Source organism: Trachemys scripta, chromosome 11, assembly GCF_013100865.1.
Source record: "Trachemys scripta elegans isolate TJP31775 chromosome 11, CAS_Tse_1.0, whole genome shotgun sequence".
NCBI lineage: Eukaryota > Metazoa > Chordata > Testudines > Emydidae > Trachemys > Trachemys scripta.
The window spans coordinates 63,175,442-63,203,013 of NC_048308.1; the positions used below are offsets into that span (position 1 = coordinate 63,175,442).

Genomic DNA, 27,572 nt, shown 5'->3' on the forward strand with positions numbered 1-27,572 from the left:
TCAGGGTTCTCCATTTTTCAGTATGCTAGAAAGGTGAAACATCACTATTGCCAACGCTGAAACAGAGAGTAAATTATATTTTTTAAATGTGATTAAGCCAACATAAGAACGGCCATACTGGCTCAGACAAAAGTTCCATCTAGCCCAGGGGTCTCAAACATGTGGCCCATGGGCCGGGGTTATTTTCTGCGGCCCAGGAGTTCCTCGTGACCCGCAGCCTCCCTGCCCTCCCCCAGCATTTACCTAGAGCGGCTCCGGCCCGACGCGCACCGGGGGCAGGGCAGGTTCCCTGCTTGCTTGCCTGCCCTGCCCCCGCACCGCTCCGGGAAGTGGACGGAACCTGGGGAAGGAGGGACACAGGGGTGTGTGTGGCTGTTGCTTCAGGCACCGCCCCCAGCAGCTCCCATTGGGCGCGGTTCCCCATCCCCTGACATGATAGGACTATTTCAAAGAAGCTGTTTTTCATCTGAAATACTGGTTTGAATTCCTACTGTGTTGGTTAAATTGCAGCAGGTCAATCCTATGTGACTTGCATGGAAGAAAACAACAAATAAATACAGAAGAAAAACCAAACCACAAAAAGCTCAGACAAATGCAAGAAGTCAAAGTATAATGAAATCTATAATTAGAAGGAACTTGAGGGTGGCGGTGTAGGGGCAGTGCATTACAAATCCAAGAAGAAATTCATTCCCGAGGCCAGTAGAGGCAGCCTGAGCCTAGATTGGCACTAAATGAAACCATCCCCAAACCCTCTGCATCCCAGCCCCCACAAAGGGAAAAAAAAACAAAGAAAACAAAAAACTGAATGTGAGTGTGGAAAGTATTTGCAATTATATTTTAAAATATTGAGCTGAAGTCAGCAAGAATCTTTTTTTAAAAAAAAAATATTTTACAAATGCTACCATTCATCAGTCAGCTGGGAAGTATGTTTCAGCATTATCTAGAATTCAGCAGTGCCAAGAAACCTAAAAGGTAACTAAACTGTATGGAGAGGGGAACTGCTAACTAAAATAAAAAGTAGCCTCATGATACGCATGTATATTTTATTCTGAGAGGTTTCCTGCTTCTGCAAATATAATTTGAAAAACAGGTCTTAAATAGAAGTAACGGACAAGCAAATCAAGGAGAATTTAGGATACAGAAGGAACACAGGATCAGGTTTTGCAGGGCTGGTCCAAATTTGGAGACATCTGAGCAGACATTAGACTGGGCCATGCATTTTCAAGGGGCAGTATGCGATGACCTACATCCACCTGTCCCGAACACCTATGCTCTGAAAACTGTGGGAATAGAGCCTCATCAGGGATGAAGGTACTGGTGAGGATAAACAGCGTGCCCAGACTGGTACATGCATTTGTGGGGAAAGAGTTAGTGGACAATGAATGGAAGCTTCCTATAAAACAGAAGGAGCACAAGCTTTAATGTGCCCACACCAGTGTTATCAGAAAGCAGTAAGAGCAACCTCAACTATACAAAATCATAGATCAGACTTCAAAAATCATAACACTGGCTTAAATATCACAATTTTTTGCCTGCCTAATTTTTTCACCTTTAGGTTAATATCATCCACTCCCAGTTTGTATGAGATCACCTCAGATTCAAAAATTAAAACTTAAATACCTATACAAAAAAATGTAGCCTCCTTGTTCAGTACTCAGAGGTGACTCAGCTTACCCTCTCCTCCACTCTACGATGTGGGTAGCTTCCATTCTGTCCTGCGCTATCCCCACTCCTCCTATCCTTTAATTAGGGAGGTGGCTAGAGAGGGACAGAAAAAATGGTTACCTACCTTTCGTAACTGTTGTTCTTCGAGATGTGTTGTTCACGTCCATTACACATTAGGTGTGTGCGCGTCGCGTGCACGGACGTTGGAAACTTTTTCCCTCAGTGGCTCCCATCGGGCCGGCAGGGGTCCCCCCCGCCAGAGCGGTGCCCTGCTCTAGCATATATATATATATATATACATACACACACACACACACACACCTGCCGACCCTCCCCTCCCTCGGTTCCTTCTTGCCGGTGACTCCAACAGAGGGGAAGGAGGGTGGGAAGTGTAATGGACGTGAACAACACATCTCAAAGAACAACAGTTACAAAAAGGTAGGTAACCATTTTTTCTTCTTCAAGTGATTGTTCACATCCATTACACGTTAGGTGACTCACAAGCTTACCATAGGAGGAGGGTAGGAGTCAAACAACAATTGATTGAAGCACAGCCCTGCCGACCACTGCGTCCTCTCTGCTCTGATGATGGACTGCGTAATGGGCTGTGAATGTGTGCACCGATGACCAGGTGGCCGCTTTACAGAACTCCTGGAGTGGAACCTGCGCCAGGAAAGCCGTCGAGGATGCTTGGGCCCTAGTCGAGTGAACCCTGATCGCCGGGGCTGGTACTTTGGCGAGCTCATAGCATGTGCGGATGCAAAGCACAATCCATGATGATAATCGTTGTGCCGAGACAGGCCGGCCTTTCATTTTCTCCGCAATGGCAATGAACAGTTGTGTCGACTTGCGAAATGGCCTGGTCCGTTCCAGATAGAACGCCAGGGCTCTACGGACATCGAGGGAATGCAGGCTGCGGTGACTCGGGTCTGTATGGGGTTTGAGGAAGAATACCAGTAAACAAATGTCCTGCCCCATATGAAATTGCGAGACCACTTTAGGGAGGAATTTGGGGTGCAGTCTGAGCTGCACCTTGTCCTTATAAAAAACTGTATATGGAGGCTCCGAAGTGAGGGCTCTCAACTCCGACACCCTCCTAGCCGATGTAATGGCCACCAGAAACGCTACCTTCCATGAGAGGTGCATGAGAGAGCAAGAGGCTAGGGGTTCAAAGGGTGATCCCATGAGCTTAGTTAGGACCAGGTTAAGGTTCCATGTAGGGACCGGCAGGCATGAGTAGGGGAACACCCTTTCCAGCCCCTTGAGAAATCGGACTACTATGGGGTTGGAAAATACCGAATGCCCCAACTCTCCCGGGTGGAACGCCGATATGGCGGATAGATGCACTTTAACTGAGGAGGGGGCGAGCCCTTGATGTTTGAGGTGCAGCAAGTCGTCCAGTATTGATGGGATGGAGACCTTCAGAGGCTGTATGTGATTAGGCTCGCACCAGTGGGAGAACCTCTTCCATTTGGCAAGGTAAGTCGCTCTTGTGGAGGGCTTCCTACTACCAAGGAGAATTTGTTGGACCTGGTGGGAGCACCTATTCTCTGTAGCGTTTAGCCACAGAGATTCCATGCTGTGAGATGTAGCGACGGTAGGTTCGGGTGGAGTAGGTGACCCCGCTCCTGTGTGATGAGGTCTCGGTGCAGAGGTAGGGCAATCGGGGCGGTCAATGACAGTTCCAGCAGGGTGATAAACCAATACTGGCGTGGCCACGCCGGTGCGATGAGGATGATCGCCGCTTTGTCCCTGAGGGTCTTGAGCAGGACCCTGTGGATGAGAGGGAATGGTGGGAAGGCGTACCTCAGGCTCCCGCCCCACTGAATCGCGAAGGCATCTGCCAAAGAGCCCGGGCTGAGGTTCTGGAATGAACAAAACCGAGGGCATTGGCTGTTGTCCTTGGTGCCAAAGACATCCACCTGGGGAAAATCCCACCTCCGGAAGATTGAATGCAGGATGTCCTTTCTTAACATCTATTCGTGCATGTGATATGACCTGCTGAGGCGGTCTGCTAACCTGTTTTGAACCCCCGAAAGATATGTTGCCACCAATTGGACTGAGTGGACTATACAGAAGTCCCATAGGAGGAGCGCCTCGTGACAGAGGGGAGAGGAGCGGGCCCCGCCCTGCTTGTTTATGTAGAACATGGCGGTAGTGTTGTCCGTCAGAACTGACATGCTGTGGCCTTCTATGGTAGCGTGAAAGGTCTGGCAGGCAAGGTGAAATGCCCTTAACTCCTTCACATTGATGTGGAGCAACTTTTCCTCCCTGGACCATAAGCCCTGCGTTCGTAGGTCCCCTAAGTGTGCCCCCCAGCCCAGGTCTGACGCATCTGTTACTAGCGTTAGGGTGGGCTGCGGTGTAGTGAAGGGGACCCCTTCGCAAACTTGCTGTTGATCGAGACACCAGCGGAGGAAGTTTGAGACCTGAGCTGGGATTGTCACTACAAGATCCAAGGGGTCTCTGCTGGGGCGATACGCTTGGGCTAGCCACAGCTGTAATGGTCTGAGTCTCAGGCGGGCATGTTTGACTACCTGTGTGCAAGCCGCCATGTGCCCCAGGAGTTGCATACAGCACTTGGCTGTGGTTGTGGGAAATTGTTGAATGGAGGTTACAGCTCTTTGAATGGCCAGGAACCTGGGAACTGGAAGACTTGCTCATGCCTCCACCAAGTCTAGGACTGCCCCTATGAAGTCCAGTCTTTGTGTGGGGATCAGCGAGGACTTGGGCATATTGACCAAGAGACCGAGCTTGTGGAACACACGTAACGCCAGTGTCACATGGGAGCGAACATCGTCCTCTGACCTGCCCACAAGGAGCCAGTCGTCCAAGTATGGATATTCCCGCATCTTTCTTTTTCGAAGAAAGGCTACCACCACAGACATGCATTTCCTGAACACTCGAGGGGTCATTGCCAGGCCGAAGGGCAAGACCATAAATTGGAAATGGTGCTGGTTGATGGTGAAATGCAGGAACCGCCGGTGAGCAGGGCGGATCGCGATGTGAAAATACGCATCTTTCATATCGAGGGCAGCATACCAATCCCCCGGATCCAGGGATGGGATAATAGCGCCAAGGGAGACCATGCGAAAGCGGGCCTTCACTAAGAATTTGTTTAGTTTGCGAAGGTCCAAAATGGGGCGGAGACCCCCTTTTGCTTTGGGGATAAGAAAATATCTGGAGTAGAACCCTTTCCCTCTTAGGTCTGGAGGGACCTCTTCCACTGCCCCTGCCCTGAGGAGGGCCTGCACCTCCTGCATAAGGAGTTGCTCGTGAGGGGGTCCCTGAAGAGGGACGGGGATGGGGAGTGGGAGGTAGGGGGCGAGGAGAACTGAAGAGTGTATCCCACCTCCACCGTGCGAAGGACCCAAGAGTCCAATGTTATACGGGACCAAGCATGGTAGAAATGGGACAAACGGTCCCTGAAACATAGGAGAGGATCCGGTGTGAGGGTCGGTACGCTGTCCTCTATCATAACTTCAAAATCCTTGTTTGTTGCCAGGCTGCGGCTTGCCCTGGCCTTGGTTTTGGTTAGGCGTGTTGTTTCACCTACGCCTGTTGTCTCTGCCCCTTCTGTGGTACAGTTCCTGCCTGGGGTGAGGGTGGTACTGCCTCTGCTGCAGCGGTTGGGGCTTAAAGGGCTTCCTCTGTGTCGCTGGGGTGTGCATTCCCAACGACTTGAGGGTTGCTCGGGAGTCTTTGAGGCTATGCAGCCTGGCATCCGTTTGGTCTGACAGCAAGCCTGACCCTTCGAACGGGAGGTCTTGTAAGGTATTTTGCACCTCTGGTGGAAGGCCTGAAGCCTGTAACCATGCCAAGCGCCTCATCACCACTCCTGACGCGACTGTCCTGGCAGCTGCGTCCACAGAGTGCAGGGAGGCCTTCAGAGAGGTTTTGGCCACCGCCTTCCCTTCGTTCACGATGGCTGCGAACTCAGGTTGCGAGCCCTGTGGCAGGGAGTCCTTAAACTTGGAGACGGATGCCCAAGAATTGAAATTTTGCCTGTCCAGGATCACTTGCTGATTAGCGATCCTTAATTGGAGGCCCCCGGACGAGTAGACCTTTCTACCAAACAAGTCCAAGCGCTTTGCCTCCTTGGCCTTGGGGGGCCGGGGCTTGTTGGCCATGTTGCTCTCGTTCGTTGACAGCGGATACGACCAGCGAACAGGGTGTCGGGTGACAAAAAAGGAAGTCGAACCCTTTGGAGGGGGCGAAGTACTTCCTCTCTACACCCTTTGCAGTTGGTGCACTGGAGGCCGGTGTTTGCCATACTGTCTTATAATTAGACTGTATCATTTTTATGAGCGGGAGCGCGATTCTGGAGGGGCCTTCAGGGCTTAGGATGTCCGTCATGGGATCCTCCTGCTCTACCGTTTCCTCTGCCTGTAACCCCAAATTGAGGGCTACTCAGAGGAGTAGTTCCTGGTGCGCCCGATGGTCAATTGCGGGAGGGCCTGATACTGCCGTGCCCGCCACGGCTTCATCTGGCGAGGAGGAAGAAGTTAAAGCCTTCTGTGCTTCCTCCTCTAGCCCTTCCTGCAGCTCCTCACCGGCTGGGAGCTCCTCTGGAATCTGTCCAGCTGAGTGGGCCTGAGACAGTACCGGGCTTGGTGCCGTGTCGGCTCTCTCTTGCTCTGGTGGTCTGGAGACCGTGGCCTCCTTGTGAGAGGAGGGGTGCCCCTGCGGGGAACGGGACCGGTGTCCTGAAAGGCCGGATCTCGAGGACCTGGACGGGGGGCGTTGGTGCTGGTGGTAGGCCCATGGAGTCCAGAATGGCCACTGTCCTGGCGGACCCCACTGTGGGTGCCAAGGGGCTTGGTGTTCCCTGCTGGCTGGTGCCCTGTGGGTATATCTGCTGGAATGGCCCGAGTCTGCCTCAGAAACCACGGACAGCGACCTTGAGAGCCACAGTGGTGCCGTGGAACGGTGCCGGTCTGGTACCGGAGAGAAGCGCTTTCTTGACCGGGACCAGCGCCTTGTCGACCGGGAACAGTACCGGTGCCCTCGGGACCGGGAACGACTGCCAGTGGTCGGTCTCAGGGATCGCGTGACTGAAACGTCCCAGTGCCTGTTCGGATAAGGAGCCGGGAAACGCTGGACCAGTGCTGGGCGTTTGCTAGGGCAAGACGCCTGTGAGGCTCTCTGCGCCGAGGGTAGTCGGGAGTCCACCGAGGCGGAGCTCGACCAGGACCGGCGCACTATTGCCCGTTTGCCTCTGGATGGCAGTCTCGGTGTCGGCCCCGGATGCTTGTCTTTGGCCTGGAGAGAGCTCTCCGCGGACAATTCGATGAGGTCCCTCAAACGTGTCCAGCGTGGAGGGCTGTTCCATAAGCTCCTCCAGCCCTTCCTCCTCACTCTAGGTGCTTATCCCTGGGCTCAACGGGCCTTTCGGCGCCGGAGCCACTGGCACCGCGATCTGTCCTGGGGCAGCAATGCCCTTTAGCGCACTCGAGTCCTTCACGGGCGCTAGCTTTTTATGTGGGGAGCGCCCTCAGGCCTTGGGTTGGCCCTTCGATTTGGTTGGCGAAGACGACCGGTGCCGGGGGCGGTCCTGTTGTTTCGGTGCTGTAGGCTTAGGGTGCCCCACCGGTGCAGGATCACGAACCGATGCCAGGGCACTCTGCACTGAGGCTGCCGGTGCCGCGGTCGGATGAGTCGAAGTGGAGGGCTATAATGCAGCCTCCATGAATGCAGCTGTTTAAGCCGAAAGTCTCTCTCTTTCTTAGTTCTGGGCTTGAAAGCCTTACAGATCTTGCAGCGCTCTTTCTGGTGCGATTCCCCCAGGCAACGGAGACAGGATTCGGGATCACTAATCGGCATAGGCTTGCGGCACGTGGCACAAGCCTTGAAGCCTTGGGCGTGCGGCATGCCCTGCTGTCCAGGGCCGGTGTCAGAATTTAACCAAACACCTAAAACAAAAAGAAGAACAGGAGTACTTGTGGCACCTTAGAGACTAACAAATTTATTAGAGCATAAGCTTTCGTGGACTACAGCCCACTGCATCCGAAGAAGTGGGCTGTAGTCCACGAAAGCTTATGCTCTAATAAATTTGTTAGTCTCTAAGGTGCCACAAGTACTCCTGTTCTTCTTTTTGTTTTAGGTGTTTGGTTAAATTCTGACACCGGCCCTGGACAGCAGGGCATGCCGCACGCCCAAGGCTTCAAGGCTTGTGCCACGTGCCGCAAGCCTATGCCGATTAGTGATCCCGAATCCTGTCTCCGTTGCCTGGGGGAATCGCACCAGAAAGAGCGCTGCAAGATCTGTAAGGCTTTCAAGCCCAGAACTAAGAAAGAGAGAGACTTTCGGCTTAAACAGCTGCATTCATGGAGGCTGCATTATAGCCCTCCACTTCGACTCATCCGACCGCGGCACCGGCAGCCTCAGTGCAGAGTGCCCTGGCATCGGTTCGTGATCCTGCACNAGGGGGGGGGAGGGAGACCCCTGCCAGCCCGACAGGAGCCGCTGAGGGAAAAAGTTTCCGACGTCCGTGCACGCAACGCGCGCACACCTAATGTGTAATGGACATGGACATGAACAATCACTCGAAGAAGAATGGCAACTTCCTCGAGCATCCCTCCATGGTCCCCCACATCTCTATGTGCACTTGACTCTTATTTCTTCCTTTTCTTTCAGTTACCTACCCTTCATACTTTTTCTCTTTCTGCCATTTTACATTCCCTTGCACCCCCCTTCAGTCTGCCTCCTGCTCCTCATATTCGTTTAAACATCGCACTCTGGTACTTCAGTTTCATAATGTTTCCCCTACTGCCTCCATACTCTCATTTCTGGCAACTCCATGTTCTCCTATCCCGTTTGGTCCTCACATACTGATCACAGGGTCATCGTCTTTCCTGGCAACAGCTAGACTTCAGACTCATTGAAAATAAAGGAACATGGCCATTTTGGATGAGAGCACATCTTTACAAATTTGAAGGTTAAAAAATAAATAAATAAATAAATAAATAAAAATCAGAAATTCTTGAGAACCCTTAAAAATAAGCCAAATATCACAAGTACTGATAAAATCATGAGAGACAGCAACTCTGGAAAGTGACAAGCATCCTGATTCCCTAGGGGCCTTGACTAATTAGCTACACAGATTAAAACAGCTCATACCACCTAGCACTGCAGCACAAACAGTAAACATCAAACTAGCACTGGCAGGCCCCCATGACTGAAACGGCATGTTTGACAGAACTGTTTGAACTGGCCCCGATGTCCCCTGCGGCATTTTACACCAGCGTTACAGCCAGCTTCATTATGGCCCCAACACACAGCTAAGCTCAAAAAATGATCAGCTTGAATATAAACATTGCATTACAGGTCATTATGGTAAAAGCAGGGTTCCTGCTATATTTCAACAGTACATCAGTGAAATCTCATTTCCCTCCAAAAAATGATATTTAATAAGTCAGACATTACTTATGAAGCTAACTGAAGACAGCATAAATTAAAGTGTACACTAAAGCATAGTTATGTTGCATAATGAATGTATTTTAAATGAAATTAGCAGTTGGTTTTCGGTATGAAATAAAAATGCCCACTGCTAACAAAAACTAACACATGCCACGGCTGAACAAACATGTCCAATTTATTAAATGACCTGTAAATGCTTTCTCAAGGACTAAGTCTTCTAGCACAGCTACCTAATGTTTGTTTTCAGAATGAACTACCATTGGTCACTGCTGAAGCATTAATTCCCCTGGACCAGTTAACTGTTAAATCTATAACCACATAATTGAAAAAAAAAAAAAAAAAGACTGCTGTTTTATGTGCTTAATGTATTGCATACATTACATTCCAAGCAGTCAAAATTTGTTTAAAAATGTGAAAACAAACTGTAACCAATAGCACCCTCTGATATCATATGCAATCACCACCACATAACAAAACACCATTTACTTTGACAGCTCAATATAGGTCTTTGCCCAGATCATCACAGAAGAATGACTACAGAGAAAACAGGATAACATGCTGTTGCTTTATGATTACTACTACCAAACAAAGCGATGCACTGAATATCAATTCAATCAAGCCTCAATGGAACTCAGAAATATACTGTTATTTCTATAAAAATCTGTAATCACTTAATTCTTCTGGAGCCTCCAGCAATATTATCTTTTCTGGACTTTAATAGATTTCTTTTTTAACCTGATGATTTTTCTGCATAATGGTACATTGCTTCAGAACAGATGAGTTATCATCTGCAGACATCAGTAACTGCTTATCACAACAATTTCTGGCACCTATTCCTCCATCCCAGATCTATTGTTACTAGTTAGTACTTTCAGAACTGCATCCAATCATGTGTTCAAACACACACACACACACACACGCCGCAACTTCTTTTCCAACTTGAATAACTTCAACCAACTGAAAGTTTAAATTTAGCCACAAGTTCTAAGGAGGGTAAATGCCAACTGATACACAATATTGAAATTATTAACTGTAGCAGAGATTAAAATTCCTTTTCAGGGAACTGATGGAATATTGATATACAGGGGAAAAAGAACAATCAAGTATGATTTCTATTTCTGTACCTTCACATATCAGTTCAGAAGATATAGGAGTAAACTGCAATCCCACAAATAAAGCAAACTAAGCTACAGAAGAGATCTGAGAGTGAAAACAGAAGAAAAATAGAAGATCTCTAGACAGGCATGACTACCCTGAGATCCTGGCAACCAAAAGTTTTATTCACCTACAGAAGTACACGTATTGAACCTTTCATGCTTGGAGAAAGCTTAAAAGGAGAATGGCATACCACCTCATCTGAGATGTTGCATCCAGTTTCCAACCTAACAAACTGCAGCAGCAAATACTATCTACAGTATGGGACAAGACAGTATTTGCAACTATGGAATTCCTGAATGCACATAATCACCTGGCTAGAGATGTCTTGAATGCTTGGTAATCTGAAGTAGGGCCCAATACAAAAAATGCATCCAGTTGGGCAGAAATCCATGGTCTAGATCATTCCAGAACTGTTAGGGTAATTGGTTAGGTGACCCAATACATCCTTTCCATCTCTAACCCAGGATTCTGTTTAGTCTGTTTAGACAGTTCTGATAACATTAGAGCACTGCATGGTAAAAGGCCAATTCATGGGGTCAGATTGAACATTAATTCCTCTGGAATCAGCAACCCGTGGAAATACAATTAAGCATTAACCGTGTCACTTTTAGAAAGAAATGCAAAATGCATCTCTCTCACTCTCTCTCTCTCTAGATCTTTAGCTCCAAAAGTTCAATATTGAGCATCATATGGCCTTTTATAGCTTCAACCACCTCAGTGCCTTCCACTAAACCTTAGAATCTTTCAGACTAGAACTACAAGGAAGAGGGGAAGGTGAGCAGGTAGTGGGAATATGCAGAGGCAACACCCTCAGAGAACCATACTTACTGGTAACATCTCTGTCTGCTTTTGAAATGCCCTCTTCATATGCCTGTAGTCTAGTTAGACTATAACACCCAGGAACGTTGGTTGAATAGTTCCAATTACACAAATATTGCAGAACTGCCCCTGAAAAATAAGCATGAGGTCTAGATGCAAAGTCAAGACACAAGTGACAGAACAGAACTCAAGATGGCAGCCCTACAGATATCTACAACAGAAAACATTACAGAGGAAGGCCATCACTGCTGCATTAGCCCTACTAAAAGTCAACCCTAAGACCATCAGATACCGACAGACTAGCTACAGCATAACATGTTACACAATCTAATACATTTTAAAATAGGCACTAAGTGAAAATAGCATTACCGTTACCCTTATCCCCAAATGTTATAGAAACTTTTGCTGGCTTCCTAAATATCTTTATTCTGTCCAAATAAAAACTTAAAAGCCTTAATAAATACCTAGAGTATGAAGCACACTTACTTCCTTGGAAGAATGAGGTTCCAGAAGATGACTTGGAGACTGATTGTCTGGTTTTAAAGGAATTCAGACACTAGGTAAAGCATTTAGATGAAGTAAAATCTGTCTCTTTATGGAATGCATGAAGGGAGAATTAGCCATAAAATCCTGCAAACTCATTCACTTTTCTCATAGATGTAGTTGCTTTTATTATTTATAACAACACTTCCCTTACCTAAATAACACCTTAAAATTGTTTAAACTGAAATAATTTTAAATATCTAGACCAAAAGTATTTAAATGTGGGTATCTACAGTTAGACTCCTAAATCCATATTTAGTTGCCTAAATAAGGCCCTGTTTCATGAGAGCAGTAAACACATTTTTAATTTCAGCATATGACTAAAGTTAAGCACATGCTTAATTGCTTTCCTGAAAAGGGCCTGACTGTCCTGATTTTTAAAGATGCGGAGCATGTGCAGCTTCCATTGAAACCAATAACATCTATAAAACAGAAAATTCTCTCCTATCTCACAGGAATGCTTCAAAGATAAATTAATTACTGTTTGTGAAGTGATCAATTACTATGAGGAGCACCATACAAAAAGCCTATAATTAAAATAGCTAACTTACAAAGCTTAGTAAAATACAAAGCCAATGATAAATCAGCAATTTACTTCAGGAATAAAACGGTTTTCAGTGTTCTATTTAATTAGGTTTGTGAGGTTATCACGTATGCACACGTGTGCAATTATTAAATTTTCTGTTCTGCCACACTATGTTAACTGATTGTATATTAATTCATCACTTTCATAACAATAATGCCAAGTTTTTATTTATTGTGCATTCAAAACATATCTAACAGGCTTTGACATTCTTGGTTTGAGATCCTTGCATGCCACAACATGTCAAACCTTCTCCCTTACATTAAAATCTTTCAGTCTGCTTCCAGCAGCTGTGAAAATATTAATATAATTATAGGTTAGGAATCAGTATCTTTACTTGCAAGTACCCTGCTTTCATATGATAAGACATTAGTCTTGCTCAAAGCACAAGTTATTATTGCAATAGGTCAACTGCAAAAGTGAAAATGAACATGTGTAAAACCTTAGTGAGTTTCTTACAGAAAACAAACCAATTAAAGTAGACTATATTCTGGAATACTATATTCTACTTTACTATTTGGAATACAAGCATATAGAAATCTGCCTTTTCTCTTCCTCTATGCTAATGATAATTCTCCTCCTATACCTCAGGGAGGGTCAGCCAGTAAGAGAGAAAGAATAGATTTTATAAATTTATAAACATTTTAACAATGAACATGTTAGCAGTTATGAATTTATATTGATTTGAGTACTCAAGAATAAACATATGTAGTTTTTTTATGCAAAGGTGAAATTTCCTGGACTTGTATAGTAAAGATGAATTAAATGCTGAACACTGAAAACCACAGTTGATTTTTGCCCTTAAGATAAAAGAAAAATTGCCAACAAATAAAAATAAGAGCAGCATTCAGTCCTAGCAGACTTTTGGCAATAAAGCCCAATTCTCGTCACAGATGTGTGGTATATTACTGCGTTTTGCAAAAATTAGGCCTTGATCCTGTTAAAAAACTGCAAAAAATTGACTTTTTCTACCTTTTCCAAGATTCAAAAGCAGGCAAAGATGTACCCATCATCCCAGACCCTAAAGCAGTGTGCCTGGTGAACTCAATTGATGTTGCTCAACAAACCACGACAAGGCTAACAAAAACACCTAGAACAGATTAGATCTGGAGACATTAGGTAGGGAATAATTTAAAAGCAGATTTACCATCTCTTCTCTCTCTAACCAAAAAAACCCAAAGAGAAAGATCAATTACTGTCTCTGTATATTCAGACTTACAGAAGAGTTGCCAGATGCAATAAACCAAGGTATGTCCTGACAAAGCAAGATTCCCATTCAGAGAAGACAAAATTACAGTAAATCTGCTTCTTAGTCAGGCTTGGAATTGCTGGGAAGTAACAAGGTGTAAAGAACAGCTTCCATTGGAAGGAAAAAAGAGAAATGTCCCACATGACAAAGAGCCCATGCCTGCGGGCGAGGGAGGGGAGAATTATGTAAGAGCCCTGAGGGAGGTGAAGGACTGTAATGGCTTGTCTACACTGGCAATTTACAGTGCTGCAACTTTCTCGCTCATGGGGTGTGAAAAAAACATACCCGTGAGCGCAACAAGTTTCAGCGCTGTAAAGGGCCAGTATAGACAGTGCGTGCCCCAGCCGGGCTCCCAGCGCTGGGAGCTACGCCTCTGATTGAGGTGGGTTTTAGGTGGCTCTCTCCCAGCACTACACCGCGACCACACATGGCACGTTAAAGCGCTGCCGCGGCAGCACTTTAGCATTGCCAGTGTAGACTAGCCCTATGTCTGAAAGGCGGATCAGACAAAAGAAAGCACATTAATTTTGTCATGTTTCTTGAATGAGCATATAGAACACACTCGTGTAGTTGCCCAGCAAATGTCATCAGAAAAGGCTTTGTGCCTCTCCATCAATAAGATGTACCACTTGTGGAATAAGCAGCTATCCTTTCAGAGACTCTCAGTTAAGTATCTTGTAATCTTGGAAGGTCACAGATTTAATCCACCTAAAGAGAGGATTTTGAGGCTTTGCATCTCCTTCTAGTTTCCCTCGTAACACCACTCCAGCACCAGACTTCCTCTGTAGTATACTTCTATGCAATGAGAACGTTACCCTCCTAATCACATCACACAAGACATGTGAATGAAGCACCAGGCTACAACTGGAGAGAAAGGATACATGGCACACACAGCAAAGACTTGCACTGCTGAGAAACTCAAGACCAGACCTTTTTGAAAACCATTTTGTGAGGAATCTAGAATCTCTTTTGTGGACAATCTGAGGATTATGTCTTCCTCCTTGTGTACAAGGAACACCAAGTCCTCCAAATGCCTCTAAACTCAGTTAATGAAATCTTGTGTGGCTATGAGAAGGAAGTCAATTACTGTTTCTAACATCAGGTGGTTGATGATTAGCTGGAGATTCTTAAGGAGACCACTTACCATTAAACACAAAGTCTCATTTGAGCTCGCCATCCTGACAGGCTGGCAGTAGCTATTACGCAGATGGCTCGTACATCTGCCAAAGGTTTGCCCTTTCAAAAGACTAAGGCTATGTCTACATTAGAGAGCTTACAGCAGCACAGCTGTACCGATGCAGCTGCTGTGCTATAAGATCCAGTGTAGCCACTCTATGCTGATGGGAGAGAGCTCTCCTGTCAACATAATTAAACCACCCCCAACGAGCAGCAGTAGCTTCTCCCACCAACACAGCACTGTGCAAGCAACCACTTATGTTGGTTTTTTCACACCCTGAGAGACATAAGTTTTGGTGACATAAATGGTAGTGTAGACTTGGAATAAGTAACTACTACTACTAAACTGATCTAACAGCCAGATGGACGTCTATATCCTGTTTAGATCCAGTGCATTATATGAGATTCTGAAGCAAGCGGAGTTGAGCAGTGCCTAGGAGCCTGTTTCTTCAAAAGCTATGATCATGTCAATCAGCTGAAAGCATTGGTGAGTTGATGTAAGCAGGATGTTGGGGAATTTCTTGATAAGAGTTTAGAAATTTGACATCTGGACAATACCACACGGGCCAAATTGGTTTTGAACGGAGCTTCAGAAATGGGATAAGGAAGTTCTTCTTATGTTTCTAGAAATTCACATCCAGTTTGAGGCCAATGGTTCAGTAAAGCTGGTGAGCTGTCACCTCATACAATGGTATCTTCACCAAGAGATCATTCAGGTACTGGTAGATCTGGATGCCCTGTTGTCTCAGGATGGCAACTAGCACAACGAGCAGCTATGTGAACACGAGGAGAGGAAATGGGCCAAAGGACGTTGCCTGGGACTGATGCTGGTCATTCACAATTACAAAGCTTAGAAACATAGATAGATCATCATCATGTTCCAATCTTCCTTGAAATATAAGGAGCATAAGAAGTTTTTGGGAACTATTACTTGGATTGCAAGAGTTGAAGTTGCCCATCTGAAATGAGTTTTATATAGGAACAATTCCAGATCCTTTTATCATCATGAAGAACCTGGAGCTGAAACCAGAGTCCCGCTCTGTTGATGAGACAGATTTGTTCTGGTGTTAGGGAGACTTGCTATATAATCCACAAATGTTTGTCTTTTCATATCAGCTTGAGAGAGGAGATGAAAGCAAAAATTAGTTTCCTTGTGTAATTTATTAATTTTCATAGTGAGACCACCGACTGGTATGGACATTGCTCACAAGTTAGATATGCTAATTCCACTACAGTGGAGACAGACTAAGCTTTCTTTGCCATTATGTCCTCCCCAGAGCTCAGACTCACTCTGCTGCAACACCACACTATGAGCTCAGGAAAGGACTACCAAAGTTGAAGCTACATTAATGGGCAGAAAACAACCCCACTATTGTAGATTACAGAATTAAAAGTCTTAAGTTGCACAGCAGCTACAAACTTAGTTTTATCAAGGACCTTAACATATAGGGAAAATCTTTCCAGATCAATGGAGGCCCTCTATTATGAGGAATAAAAATTACAAGTAAGGAAACCAATGCTCTTTTGATACACAGCAATCACATTACTTATGGAAAGCTGTAAGAGCCAGTTCCTAGAGAACTAAGAAATCTCAAATAAAGAGCAACACAAATCCATCTAGGACAGATGTGTGACACTGCACCCGTATTCTTCACAGCGATATTATGATATGATTATGACAGTTATATTTTATGTCACGTGAAATGTCATTGGAAAGATTCTGATTTGCTGAATATGATCCTAACCTTTCCAATGACAAAAATGATACATGTATACAAATAAGATCATATTCAGCAAATCATATTTGTATACATGTATCATTTTTGTGTCCAAAGTTATGAATATTGACTATATATTTATTTCACGTGTAGCTATTCCTGGGCAAGGCCCACTAAGCAAAAGGCTATCCTAGTCTAGATGGCTGGCTGCGAAGGGCCCATTCAAGTTAATTAGCCATTAGAGAGAACAATAGGCCTTAGGAGAAGCTTATCTCCCACCTGGGGAACCTTTGGGAGGACGCTACAGACAGCCTCCGAGTAATGGCTGCTATGACACTACAGAGACATGTGACCAGGTCACCTGAACTCCATCTTGGGATGTCAGTATTTTTCCACTGACTGGCGTGTGAACCAAGCTTTGAAACAAAGGGGTCCCGCCATATGCAAAAGCTATATAAGGCAGGGGAGTAACATCATTGTGGTTCTTCACTGACTCCCCACTCAAAGAGACTCTTGGAAACACAGGCTGAACTGGGGGAAGTGCTGGACCCAGGCTGTGAATGGAACACCTGGGGATTCCAAGCTGTAAACAAGTGCAGCTTCCCCTTAAGAATCTGCAGCTTGCTTGTATCATCACTTTGGATATAAATAGCAGATTCTCACCCTATCTATGTATTATATTAAGCTTAGTTTGTGTTTTTTGTTTATTTGCTAGGTAATCTACTTTGATCTGTGTGCTATCCCTTATAATCACTTAAAATCTATCCTTTGTAGTTAAACAAACTTATTTTTGCTTTATCTAAAACCAGTCTGTGGGAATCATGACTCGGGGCAGAAAGCTGTTACATATCCCTCTCCACATTGAGGGAGGGGGTGAATTTTATGAGCTTATGCGGCACAGTTCCTTGTGCAGCCTAAAACGGTATAATTTTGGGTTTATTCTCCAGAGACGGCGTATGCCTTAGGAACTGGGAGGTGCCCTCCCTGGAGCCTTCCCATGCAGGGATTGGTCAGAGCATCTGCATGTAACTGCAGCTGGGTGTGTCTCTACCTGTATGTGTGCTGGTGAAAGTAGAGGCTGCAGCCTGGAGAGGGCTTGGCAGCTTGTCACAGCAGTACAGTGTAAAAGGGAGCCCAGGCTGGTGGGTCAGGGGGGCTCAGTGGTACCCCAGTTCCAGGAGGCATCCCAGGGGGAACCAGTCACAAGAGGTTCTCAAGCTTATTTGATCATACGCCCCTTCTTTGTGTCTGTAGTAGTTTACGTCACCTCCTCCCCTGCCACACAAGTATACTGATAAAAAAAAAAAAAAAAAAACACAACATGCAACTTTCACTAAATATTAAAACCAGTAGGGCATTGATTCAAACAGAGCTAACTATCCATTGTAATAAGAGCAAAAAGCAAAGCTGCAATTGTGGTCAATGCTTACAATTAAATGTGCACATTGCGTCATAGCAAATGGATTAATGTACAGATGGCAACAACTTTGTATAATGCTATGCAAGCTTAACAGAAATCCACCAAAATGCACAGCATCATCTAGATGCATAGTGCCATCTGAGGACCTGATATGTCTGGAGGAATCAGCGTTGTTAGTTATTCATTGCTGTTGGTAAAATGTGCACCATCCTATTTCCCCCCCCAAAAAAACTTCTCATACCCCCCCCCCCCCCCAGAATACATGCCACCCCTCCCCAGAGGGGCCTGTCCCCCCAGTTTGAGAACCTCTGATCTAGAAGAAATAAAACTGTATTTGCTTTAGTCTAGGACAGCCAGAAGGACCTAAAGCCATTTAAATGGAAGAGAAAATGGCAAATCTTAATTGGTTGCACTGCAAGTCTCATTGCTCTCCACAACAGAGAGCTGTAGACTGTAAGAGGAAATTCACACAAACTCCTGGGAACTTCACATGAAGTGTATTTTCGGTCACTGAAGCTTGTTGGCCCTGCTTTTATGGCCATGTCAGTGGAGTTCACCAGACAGGTTTGCAGAAGGAAGACAACCTTGGGGGGAGATAGGGGAGGCTAAGGGAGGAATCTTGTATCTGCAAGAAGCTTAGGAAAGGTGAAAAAAGTCAGCAGTTCTACGACTGGCATAACAGTGAATTCCCATGATAGAGAAAGACAGATACGTGACTAGTCTTCACTGTAGTGTTAGCTCAATTCATAATTCAAGTATTAACCCCAACCTGACTCCCATCCACACATAAAGATCTCTAGCTCAAATTAAGTTTTGGTTTAAACTAGCTTCAATTACTCCTGGGGAAATTCTGTGCCACTGTGCATGCGCACATTTCAAATATTTTTTTATTGCAGAAAATAGCTTCTGCTGAAAAGTTGCTACAGTTCTGCCTTTTGCCCACAACAGGATGCTGTGGCACTAGAACACAGCAGCTCCTCCAGCAGAAAATAACTTCTGCAGTTATACCTTTTGCCCACTAGAGGTCACTGTGGTGCTAGAACACAGCAGCCACTCCTGGCCAACCCAAACTATGATAGGAAAGAGAAAGAACCTGCCTTCTTCACCGCACCTGTCGGGCCAGGTCAGAAGATATGGGGAGTCAGAGAGCATGAGACTGCTGGGGATGTGTGTCAGACAGGGACTTATAAGGGCAGGAGGGAGAGGACAGACTGGGGCAGAGACACATGGAGATGAGGGAAGGGGGCCGGTTGAGGGGTTGCAGGGACATGGAGATATGGGAAGGGGGCTGGCTGAGGGGGTGGAGGGACACATGTCAACAGGGTGTGCAAGGACACATGGGGTGCAGGGACACACAGGGATAGGAGTAGATGTGCCTGACTGAATGGGAGAGGCTAGGGGTCAGCCAACAACCTTTCAAGTTCATATCCATGTTCCTTCCCAGCAATTACTTCCCTCTCCCTGATCTCCTCCATTACCCCTGACTCCCCCAAGCCTTTGCACAACTTCTGAGGGGTGTGGGAAATACAGTTCTGTTCTATAGTTGAAATGAATAATTACTCAGAGTTCTGTATTAATATGCCTAAGAAGGAATCTATTTGTCAAAAAACATTTCCTGAAAATCTTTTTTATTGTCCATATTGTTACAAACATACTTGTTGACAGATATTTTGAAATTAATTAGCAAAATAATTGAAAATGTGTGATTATATTGTGTTATTCTGACAAATAAAATATGCAGAAATGTAAAATATTGTGTGAATAATTTTGGATTTTTTGGTGCAGAATTCCCCCAGGAGTATTCAATTCCTTGCTCTTCCATGGACTTCCTGTGTGACCCAGTGCAAATCACTTAGCCTCCCTGCCCCTCAGTTCCCCCACCTTTAAAATGTGGATTATAGCACTTGCCTACTTCACTGGGAAGTTGTGAGGATAAATATATTAGAGATTGTAAAGTGTTTTGAGATCTACTAAGGGAAAGTGCTATATAAAAGAGAGAGACATTATCATTATTATTAAACTCTAGCTGGCTCATCAGGGTGTGGGTTGAAGCTTGAGTGCTGCTGGAGCTAGTAATGAAGTGGGACTAAGCCATTCTGTGCTGCTAATATAATCACTCTGTGCTGCTTCAGTGTTATTTTGCTGTGGGTTCTGCTCTCACTGGAGCTAAGCTAACTCAAGAGGAGTTAATCGGAGTGAAAATGAGCCCGACAGATAGCTGTGAATGCAGAACAAACTGAAGACAGAAAAGAGGAAATAAGAAAGATGAAGGACTGTCAGGATTAGGAACTGGCTCATTCTTTGCAAGTAAAAAATAACAAGCAGAAGCTCACTCCAAATCTTAGATTATTCCCTTCCCTTTGAAAATCAGAGTGTAAGTTTGTCATCAGTTTTCCCTATTCAATTCACGTAATCATGAAATAAGAATCTCAGAGCAGCACCATTATCCAGAAGTTCAAAAAGATCAGCTAAGAACATGTATGTTGATTCTTTTCCACTGGGAGGAGTTGATATTTTTCCATTTCAAACATTTCAAAGGGAGCATAAAATGTAATAATTTTAAAAATCAGAGTGTGCAAACAGAAAAGTTAGTTGGCAATTCATTACATTTGGCTTGGTATTTAATACAGCACATACCATTTTCACAACAGACAGAAACAAATTCAAATACACTTTGTATATTTTTCTCTCCCATCACCTTTCCAGACTCAAAATACAGTTTCACAGAAGGCAATAGTAACATGCTATATTAAACGCTATTCTGTAACTACTGTACTATTTTAAGGCTTTCATAACTGGAGCTAATAAATGTATAATAAAGGACAAAGAGCCTTTTCAACAGGTGCTGAGAGCCAATCCAATTTAAGATGAAACTTTCCTGGTTTTTACTGAATGTTGTGGTTTTTAAAGGTCAGAACAGGAGACAAATATTTTAATACACATTAACTTTAGGACTTAGAAAAAGTGTTATCAGACACGTACTAATCAGTAAACAAATTTCCTAATCAGAGACCATTACAAAGGATTGGAGACCCCACCAGCAAATCCAAGGACAACCCCCTATGAAAAGCCCAATCCAAATCTCAGATGCTGGAAATGGGGAGGGTGATGGGATTCCTACCAAGTTGCTATCCCTAGACCATGCTAGCGCCTACAAATAGCAGTGTGATTGTGGCAGCACGGACAGCAACACGGATATTTTTAGGTGCTAGTTGGAGCAGAACTAATGCATGTATGTCTACGTATGCTGGGAATCACACTTCCAGCTGCTGTATAGACATAACTCTGGATGCTGCAAGGTGGCAAGATGTCTATGTTATCTTAAACCCAGCCCCCATTTTTTTCATTTCTCCTCCCCTGAGAATAGTTTTAATAGACAGAAGCAGGTATTCACAGATTTCCAAATGCAGGGCAGCATGAAATTGACATGATTCTTGTCAATTCACTAGCTAACTGTAGTGAAAGTTATCAGTGTTATTAATCCAAAAGAATAAAATTAAATATCTAGATTTTACAAAATATATGCCAAAATTTGCTCTCATTTACAGCACTGAATTCATTAAAGTTACTCAGGTGCAGTGCTTAATTACCACTCTTGTCAATGCTGTGCCTATCATATAAAAATAGATATCACAGCAATGCAAAGTATTGCTCTCTGCATGCTATAACCTAATAAAATAATTGTTCCCTTAATATTCAATTTAGAGAACTGCAAATTGAGGGCTAGATCATGGTCACTCGCATGAACAATCGAATTGACTTCAGTAAGACTAATTGTTAAGTAAGGCTACTCCTTGCCTGAGGAGGTTGTGAAGGCTAGGACTATAACAGGGTTTAAAAGAGAACTAGATACGTTCATGGAGGTTAAGCCTATTAATGGCTATTAGCCAGGATGGGTAAGGAATGGTGTCCCTAGCCTCTGTTTGTCAGAGGGTGGAGATGGATGGCAGGAGAGAGATCATTTGATTGTTACCTGTTAGGTTCACTCCCTCTGGGGCACCTGGCATTGGCCACTGTCAGTAGACAGGCTACTGGGCTGGATGGACCTTTGGTCTGACTCAGTATGGCCGTTCTTATGTTCTTACTCACATGCAAAAGAGCTTGTAGGTCCAGGCCCTTCAATTTCTGGGTTTGTAACAGATGTTAAATAAATACATAAAAAGTCTAGCAATAGTTTAACACTTACGCTTCCACAGTTTTTCTGACAGTCTGTTCATCACAATCTTCATCTGAGCTACTGCAAGTGGCATCAGAGTCCAGATCTTTCTCCACATGAGACAGCAGCCCTGTAGCAGAGTGTGCAAAACCCCAGATTTCACCAGGTTCAATGCCGAATCCATTCTGTGTTTCTTTATTTGAATTATTTTCCAAGTTAGTTATACTGTTTTCTGCCCTAATTTCAGTGCATCCAAGGGAGCTACTGTCCAAAAATCTGGTTGGATCATGAAAAACTTTCATTCTTTGGAGCTGATGTTTCACAAAGCATTTCAGCTGGTGATCACAGTGTTTGACAACATGCTTTGCCAGGAGTATCTGTAAACGTTTCTGAGCTCTTTTGGCTCGACTGAGCACAACTTGTTGCTTACTGACACACTGAAGTAAGTGAGCATTCAACTCCTCTTCTTTACTAGTGGGGGTGCAGCTCACAATTGCTTTCAAAGGCTCATGCACAACTTGATGCAATAAATTCCTTTTTTTTGTCTCAGCATGTACTAGTAGACCCTTATCCAAAAAGCCATTCTTCCGATACCATTTACAGTTTGTAAGCTGCATTTCTTCCACATTATTGGATTCAGTTACATTTGAATCCAACAGTCTCTGCATTTCTGCCAAACTCTGGGTCATGGTTTCCGATAAAGTTTCCCCTCTGACCTGCTCTTCAGGTTCTGAATTATTAATCTGACTGACCTGTGTGGTAGCACCATTATGTAGTAGATTTCTCATCTGGGAGCACTTGTGCTCTTCTGAATTCCTTTGCTTAGTGTTTTTGTTTTTTATGTTTAATGGAGAATTTGTGCTCATTAATAAGACAGATTGATAATGTCTGGAAGACTGTGGAGATCCAAAGTGTTTTACACTGAAGATATCATTACTGAGGTTGGGCTCAGTAGTGGGAAACCCCAAGACTGAGCAAGTAATCTGTGTGATGGAATCCTCCTTTATCGTCTCTTCGACTGCTCTGGAATTTTCCATGCACAAAGTTGTATCAGACTCCATAGCTCTAGAGGACAAAGAAGGTGACAAGTGGATACCATGACCTTTTGTTGCTGCCTCTCTGAGGGCTGGTGTCATTATAGCTATTGTAGATAGTTTACAGCAAACCTGAAAATAACAGGGGATATATAAATTGTCTAATTTTTAATTACAATATACAAATAAAAGACCATTCAATGTAATTTTTTTTTTTAATTCTTTTAAAATCACTTTACACCTACCCAACTAATGCAAATTCATCTGATCGACAGGGCCTGACTGGATTCCCTAAAGAGCCAAACAAGGTCAGTTTTTCAGTATCGGACATGGCTTATTTCTAATGCAATAAAAGGCTTCCCCTTCCAGCAGGAGTTCTTCACTGTGGGCACCTTCCCAACTGGCCAGCTCCTTAGGTTCACAGGAGCAGGGCTTCTCTGTTGTGCTGATTAGGAGGAGAGAGTCTATGGTCAGCTTGAGGTCTTGGGCAAGCTGAGACAAGACAGTGGCAGGGAGGTTAAAAAACCCATGGGAAACAATAGGTTTGTTGATGAGGTGACTATAAGGCAGTGGTCCTAGTTTATTCCCTTGTTTTAGGAGTTCCATTGGATGGATGCCTTCTCCACTAGCCTCCCTCCACTGTCTTCAGTTTCATTGGCCTTCACAGCCATTGCCTAGCTCACTTCTCCTTAAGTCTTGGGTCTTGTCACATAATTTAAGTCTGAAGGGCCACATAATCATCTCATCATTCCTTTGTGCTCCCTCCCATCTATTTGTTGTCTTCCTTCTTATATGGGGTTGTATACTGCCTCGCATATTGAGACCTGTTCAGGGGGCCCTTGGTGCTACCACCATAGGAATAAATAAATAATTAATTAAAATACAAGCTTTAGCTTTGGAGAATGAGATATTCTGTTGTCTACACCTATTGTTAGTCCACTCTAACCACTGCCTTCCCCTGAGGAGGGTGGCTATAAATCCTGACTGGGGCTCAACAGAACACCTGTTATAAGGGACTGCCTGGGAGATGCACTGAATCAGAATCCAGGTTGTGATTTGGGCCCTGAATCTCCAGACTTGTCAACATTTTTAGTAAAGGGCTGAGATGTGATTTCTCTACATTCTTCTTTTAGAGCTACAACATTAAAATGTTTAAAAGTAATTAGTCTTTACAACATTAAGTCCATCATAACAAAGCTTTTGTTGGACATATCCTTTAATTTGGGGGTTTGGGAGATTAGTTTTTTTCCTTGACAGGCATGTGAAATAACTGTGATAAGTGGAAAAGATGTAGATGGAGGTGCTAAAAGTTAAAGCAGGGGCAGAAGTCAGGCTTCCTACAGAGTTTACAAGCTTACTAGAGCCCCAAAGGGAGTCCCCACATTAGACCTTCTTTGAGCTCTCAGCAGAGGATTTCTTAAAAGGACATGGTCAACTTGAAAACTAGTCTATTTTATACAGCAAGTTTAAAGCAGTTTCAGTTACTATACTTGCCGCTGAATCCAACCTGACGATTTGTGCAGTTTTATAATTACATCTTCCTTTTCTAAATAAAATATCCTCCTCCACTGCTGTGAAATACCCATATAAAACAGCAGGGAAACTGACTACACACAAAGAGCAATCAAACGCAGAAAGTAAACAAACTGAAAAAATAAATCCATATATACCTATATACTCTAAGGTGCTATTTGGAACAACATAGTACAACATTTTCACACAGAAATGTGATGTTTGAAACTGATCATGTCCCTTTAAACAACACATCCTTCCAGCTGAGCTGCAAACTCCCTAAATTCCAACAAATACAATTCAAAAATTTTCATAGGTTTGGGAAACTGAAAACTCAAACTAATCCATCAAGCATGACCAAAGTAGCGGAAGGTAATACTCCTGATGGAGGACAATGCAAAAAAAAGAACAAAACAGAAAACAAAACAAAAAACCCACAGATTTGGAGTTCCTGAAGCAAGCTACTTGAGTTACAATGTGGTTAAAAATGGTAGAAAATCATTTTCAAAGGAGAAAACTCCTGATTTTTCAAACTGTCAAAGCTGATCGACACCTTGTCCAATAACCCTTTCAGGTTATTTGTTTTGTTTTTGTGGAGTCAGAATTATAAACCAGTATACTTCCAACCTTAACTATGGAGAGTTTAGTATCTCTCCATAACATGCACTAAAAACAAAGACAGCCTTGTCAGGGATATAGGACTGAAACAAAGCATCATCCACAAGACTAAACGTTCTTCATTAAAACTGTCTTGAGCTCCACAGAAACTGCCCATTTTTCCTTTTGACAAATTTGGGGTATTTAGTTGCATTCTGGCATCAAGTAGTAAAAATAATTTCACTCCACCCTCATTGGAAGCAAACTGCTATGGCCAAGCCCTTTGCTTCTCACAAAGAAGCAAGTACTGTAATATGATGTTTATGAAAAGGCTGAAATCTTACACTGGAAAGAGCTTTCTTGTCAAAGGTAATACTTTCTGAAGATATTTTTCCATTGTCTAATACTTTAGGTTTCCAAACTAGACCAATAAAAATTCTACTAGACTAGCAAACAAGTTATTTTTAATTATTTGAAGTTCAACTTTCATTTAACTGTTCATTTTTGACACTGAGAATCTGATTTAAACGAAAAGAAAGAAGTGGGAGAACATTTTTGTTTAAAGAAACAAAAGTACCGTATATGCACAGTAGAGCAACTAGTGTTTAAAGTGACTCTATGTTTATCCTCACTAGAGCCTTAATTACACAGTAAGATGTAGCCAGGAATTTCAGTTTTGTATACAGCATAAGTGCCCCATTTGAGCCACACCCTTGCACCTACTATAAACACACACAAAATAACATTTTAAAAAACTAATTAAATGATCATTAATATTCTCCAATCCCCCTAAAAGTCACTGTTCTTCAATTCCTCCACACCCCACCAAATCCTACTTATCTTCTACTCCTCTCTCACTTTTGTCTTATTTTCTCATTTTCTTTCCCTTATTCCTTTACTTTTCTAATCCATTCCTGACCTCCCTCTTTGAGACTCCCCTGGCTTTCTATTTTCAAATGTGTTTAAAGGGATGCATTCAAAACTTAGGTAAAATGTCATGTTGGTTACTAACACCATCTTGGATTATTAAAAATAAAGAACTTTTAAAATCTATTTACTTTTACGTGTGGAAGATATTGGTTTATTTTGGGTATTTTTCTCAGAAGCAGCAATGTAAGAAGACTGGTCAGTTTCACTTTTGTTTATAGCTACTTTCACTTTCTGATTCTCATGAACTTACATAGTTCCACAGACTTTTCTTCCACATTTCAGGAAAACCTTCAAATAGTAATGTTTTACTGATTTTTTTTTAAATGAAAGCAAATTTCTATACACAATGGAGTCCTGTAAACCCCATCTGTGCACTCCTACCTTTCCTACCACAGTTTATAATTTGATTTCAAATTTTTAGACTCAAACTAACCTGCTTAAAGGGACACTATCAACTTGACAACTTCTTTTCTCTCTTTTGTACCTACCTTATTTACCAGTAACACTTCAAGTTATTATAACAAAGATTAAAGAAAAAAATATTTTCAGTTCATTTACTTTTTGAAATCGGCAGTATTTAATGTATAGAAACTTACACTGTTTCTTCTACATGAGGTGGCATTTTTAAAAGTGAGAAGACATTTAAAAAGAACAGGAAAATGAGACTGTAAAAACAAAAGTTTGCAGGAGGTAGGACCTGGTATAATATCCAAACCCACATTTAATACAATGTTTGAAATGACTAGAATTCAAGTTGATAGTGTCCTTAAGACCTGTTCCTGAAAATCATAATTCAAGCACTAGCCGCTTAATCATTGGGACTCCTTGCAGGAGTAGGGGTTTGCAGAAACCATGACTGAAGAGATGCTGGCCCAACAGGATGTCCTGGTTAAAGTTACGAAGGGCAAAGAGAAGTCCACTCTTAACCACTTGGGACTCTACACTGATCTAAAAGAAAAGGTATAATCCTGGTCAGCAGCTTTTGTTTTTTGTTCAGAAGCAGCACAGTTATTATATGAATATGTAAACATTTTACAATTTTGTTTTATTAGTAACTCTGAAAAACAGGGTAAAGTGGGGAGTCTGTGTTTCAACAGCTCTTACCCTCAGGGATAGTTCAGTGGTTTGAGCAGTGGCCTGCTAAACCCAGGGTTGTGAGTCCAATCCTTGAGGGGGCCACTTAGGAATCTGGGACAAAAATAAAAAATCAGTATTTGGTCCTGCTAGTGAAGGCGGGGGCTGAACTCAATGACCTTTCAGGGTCCCTTCCAGTTCTATGAGATAGGTATATCTCCATATATTATATTATTACTGTGCAGTCAGTACTATACAAGGGAGCTACGAACTCAAGCATTATGTACTCTCCAGCAGTTCTACATCAAAAAATTACTCATCTTTGAAAAACATACACCTACAGTGGTCTCTCTGTGAACACAAAGGGAACTCAATTTACAACAGACCACCCACACTGTTTTAATTACACAAAACATCAAAAAGGACATACTTCAACTGGAACTCATTACTATTCATTTAGGATAAATCCATAACTTATTAAAAGCCCTGAATGGAGAAGATTTTTTCCCCTTGTTCCTC

The 27,572-nt window shown here is 43.5% G+C and overlaps 1 protein-coding gene across 1 annotated transcript in view; it reads right to left on the reverse strand.

The window, feature by feature from the left end:
• KANSL1L (KAT8 regulatory NSL complex subunit 1 like) overlaps nt 1-23,069 on the reverse strand; it is a 98,559-nt gene extending 75,490 nt beyond the window's left edge. The window contains exon 1 of the mRNA XM_034786513.1: nt 21,937-23,069. Within this exon, the coding sequence (XP_034642404.1) occupies nt 21,937-23,042 (1,106 nt within the window). The 5' untranslated portion in view covers nt 23,043-23,069. The remainder of the gene's footprint in view (nt 1-21,936) is intronic.
• Nucleotides 23,070-27,572: the final 4,503 nt, after the last annotated feature.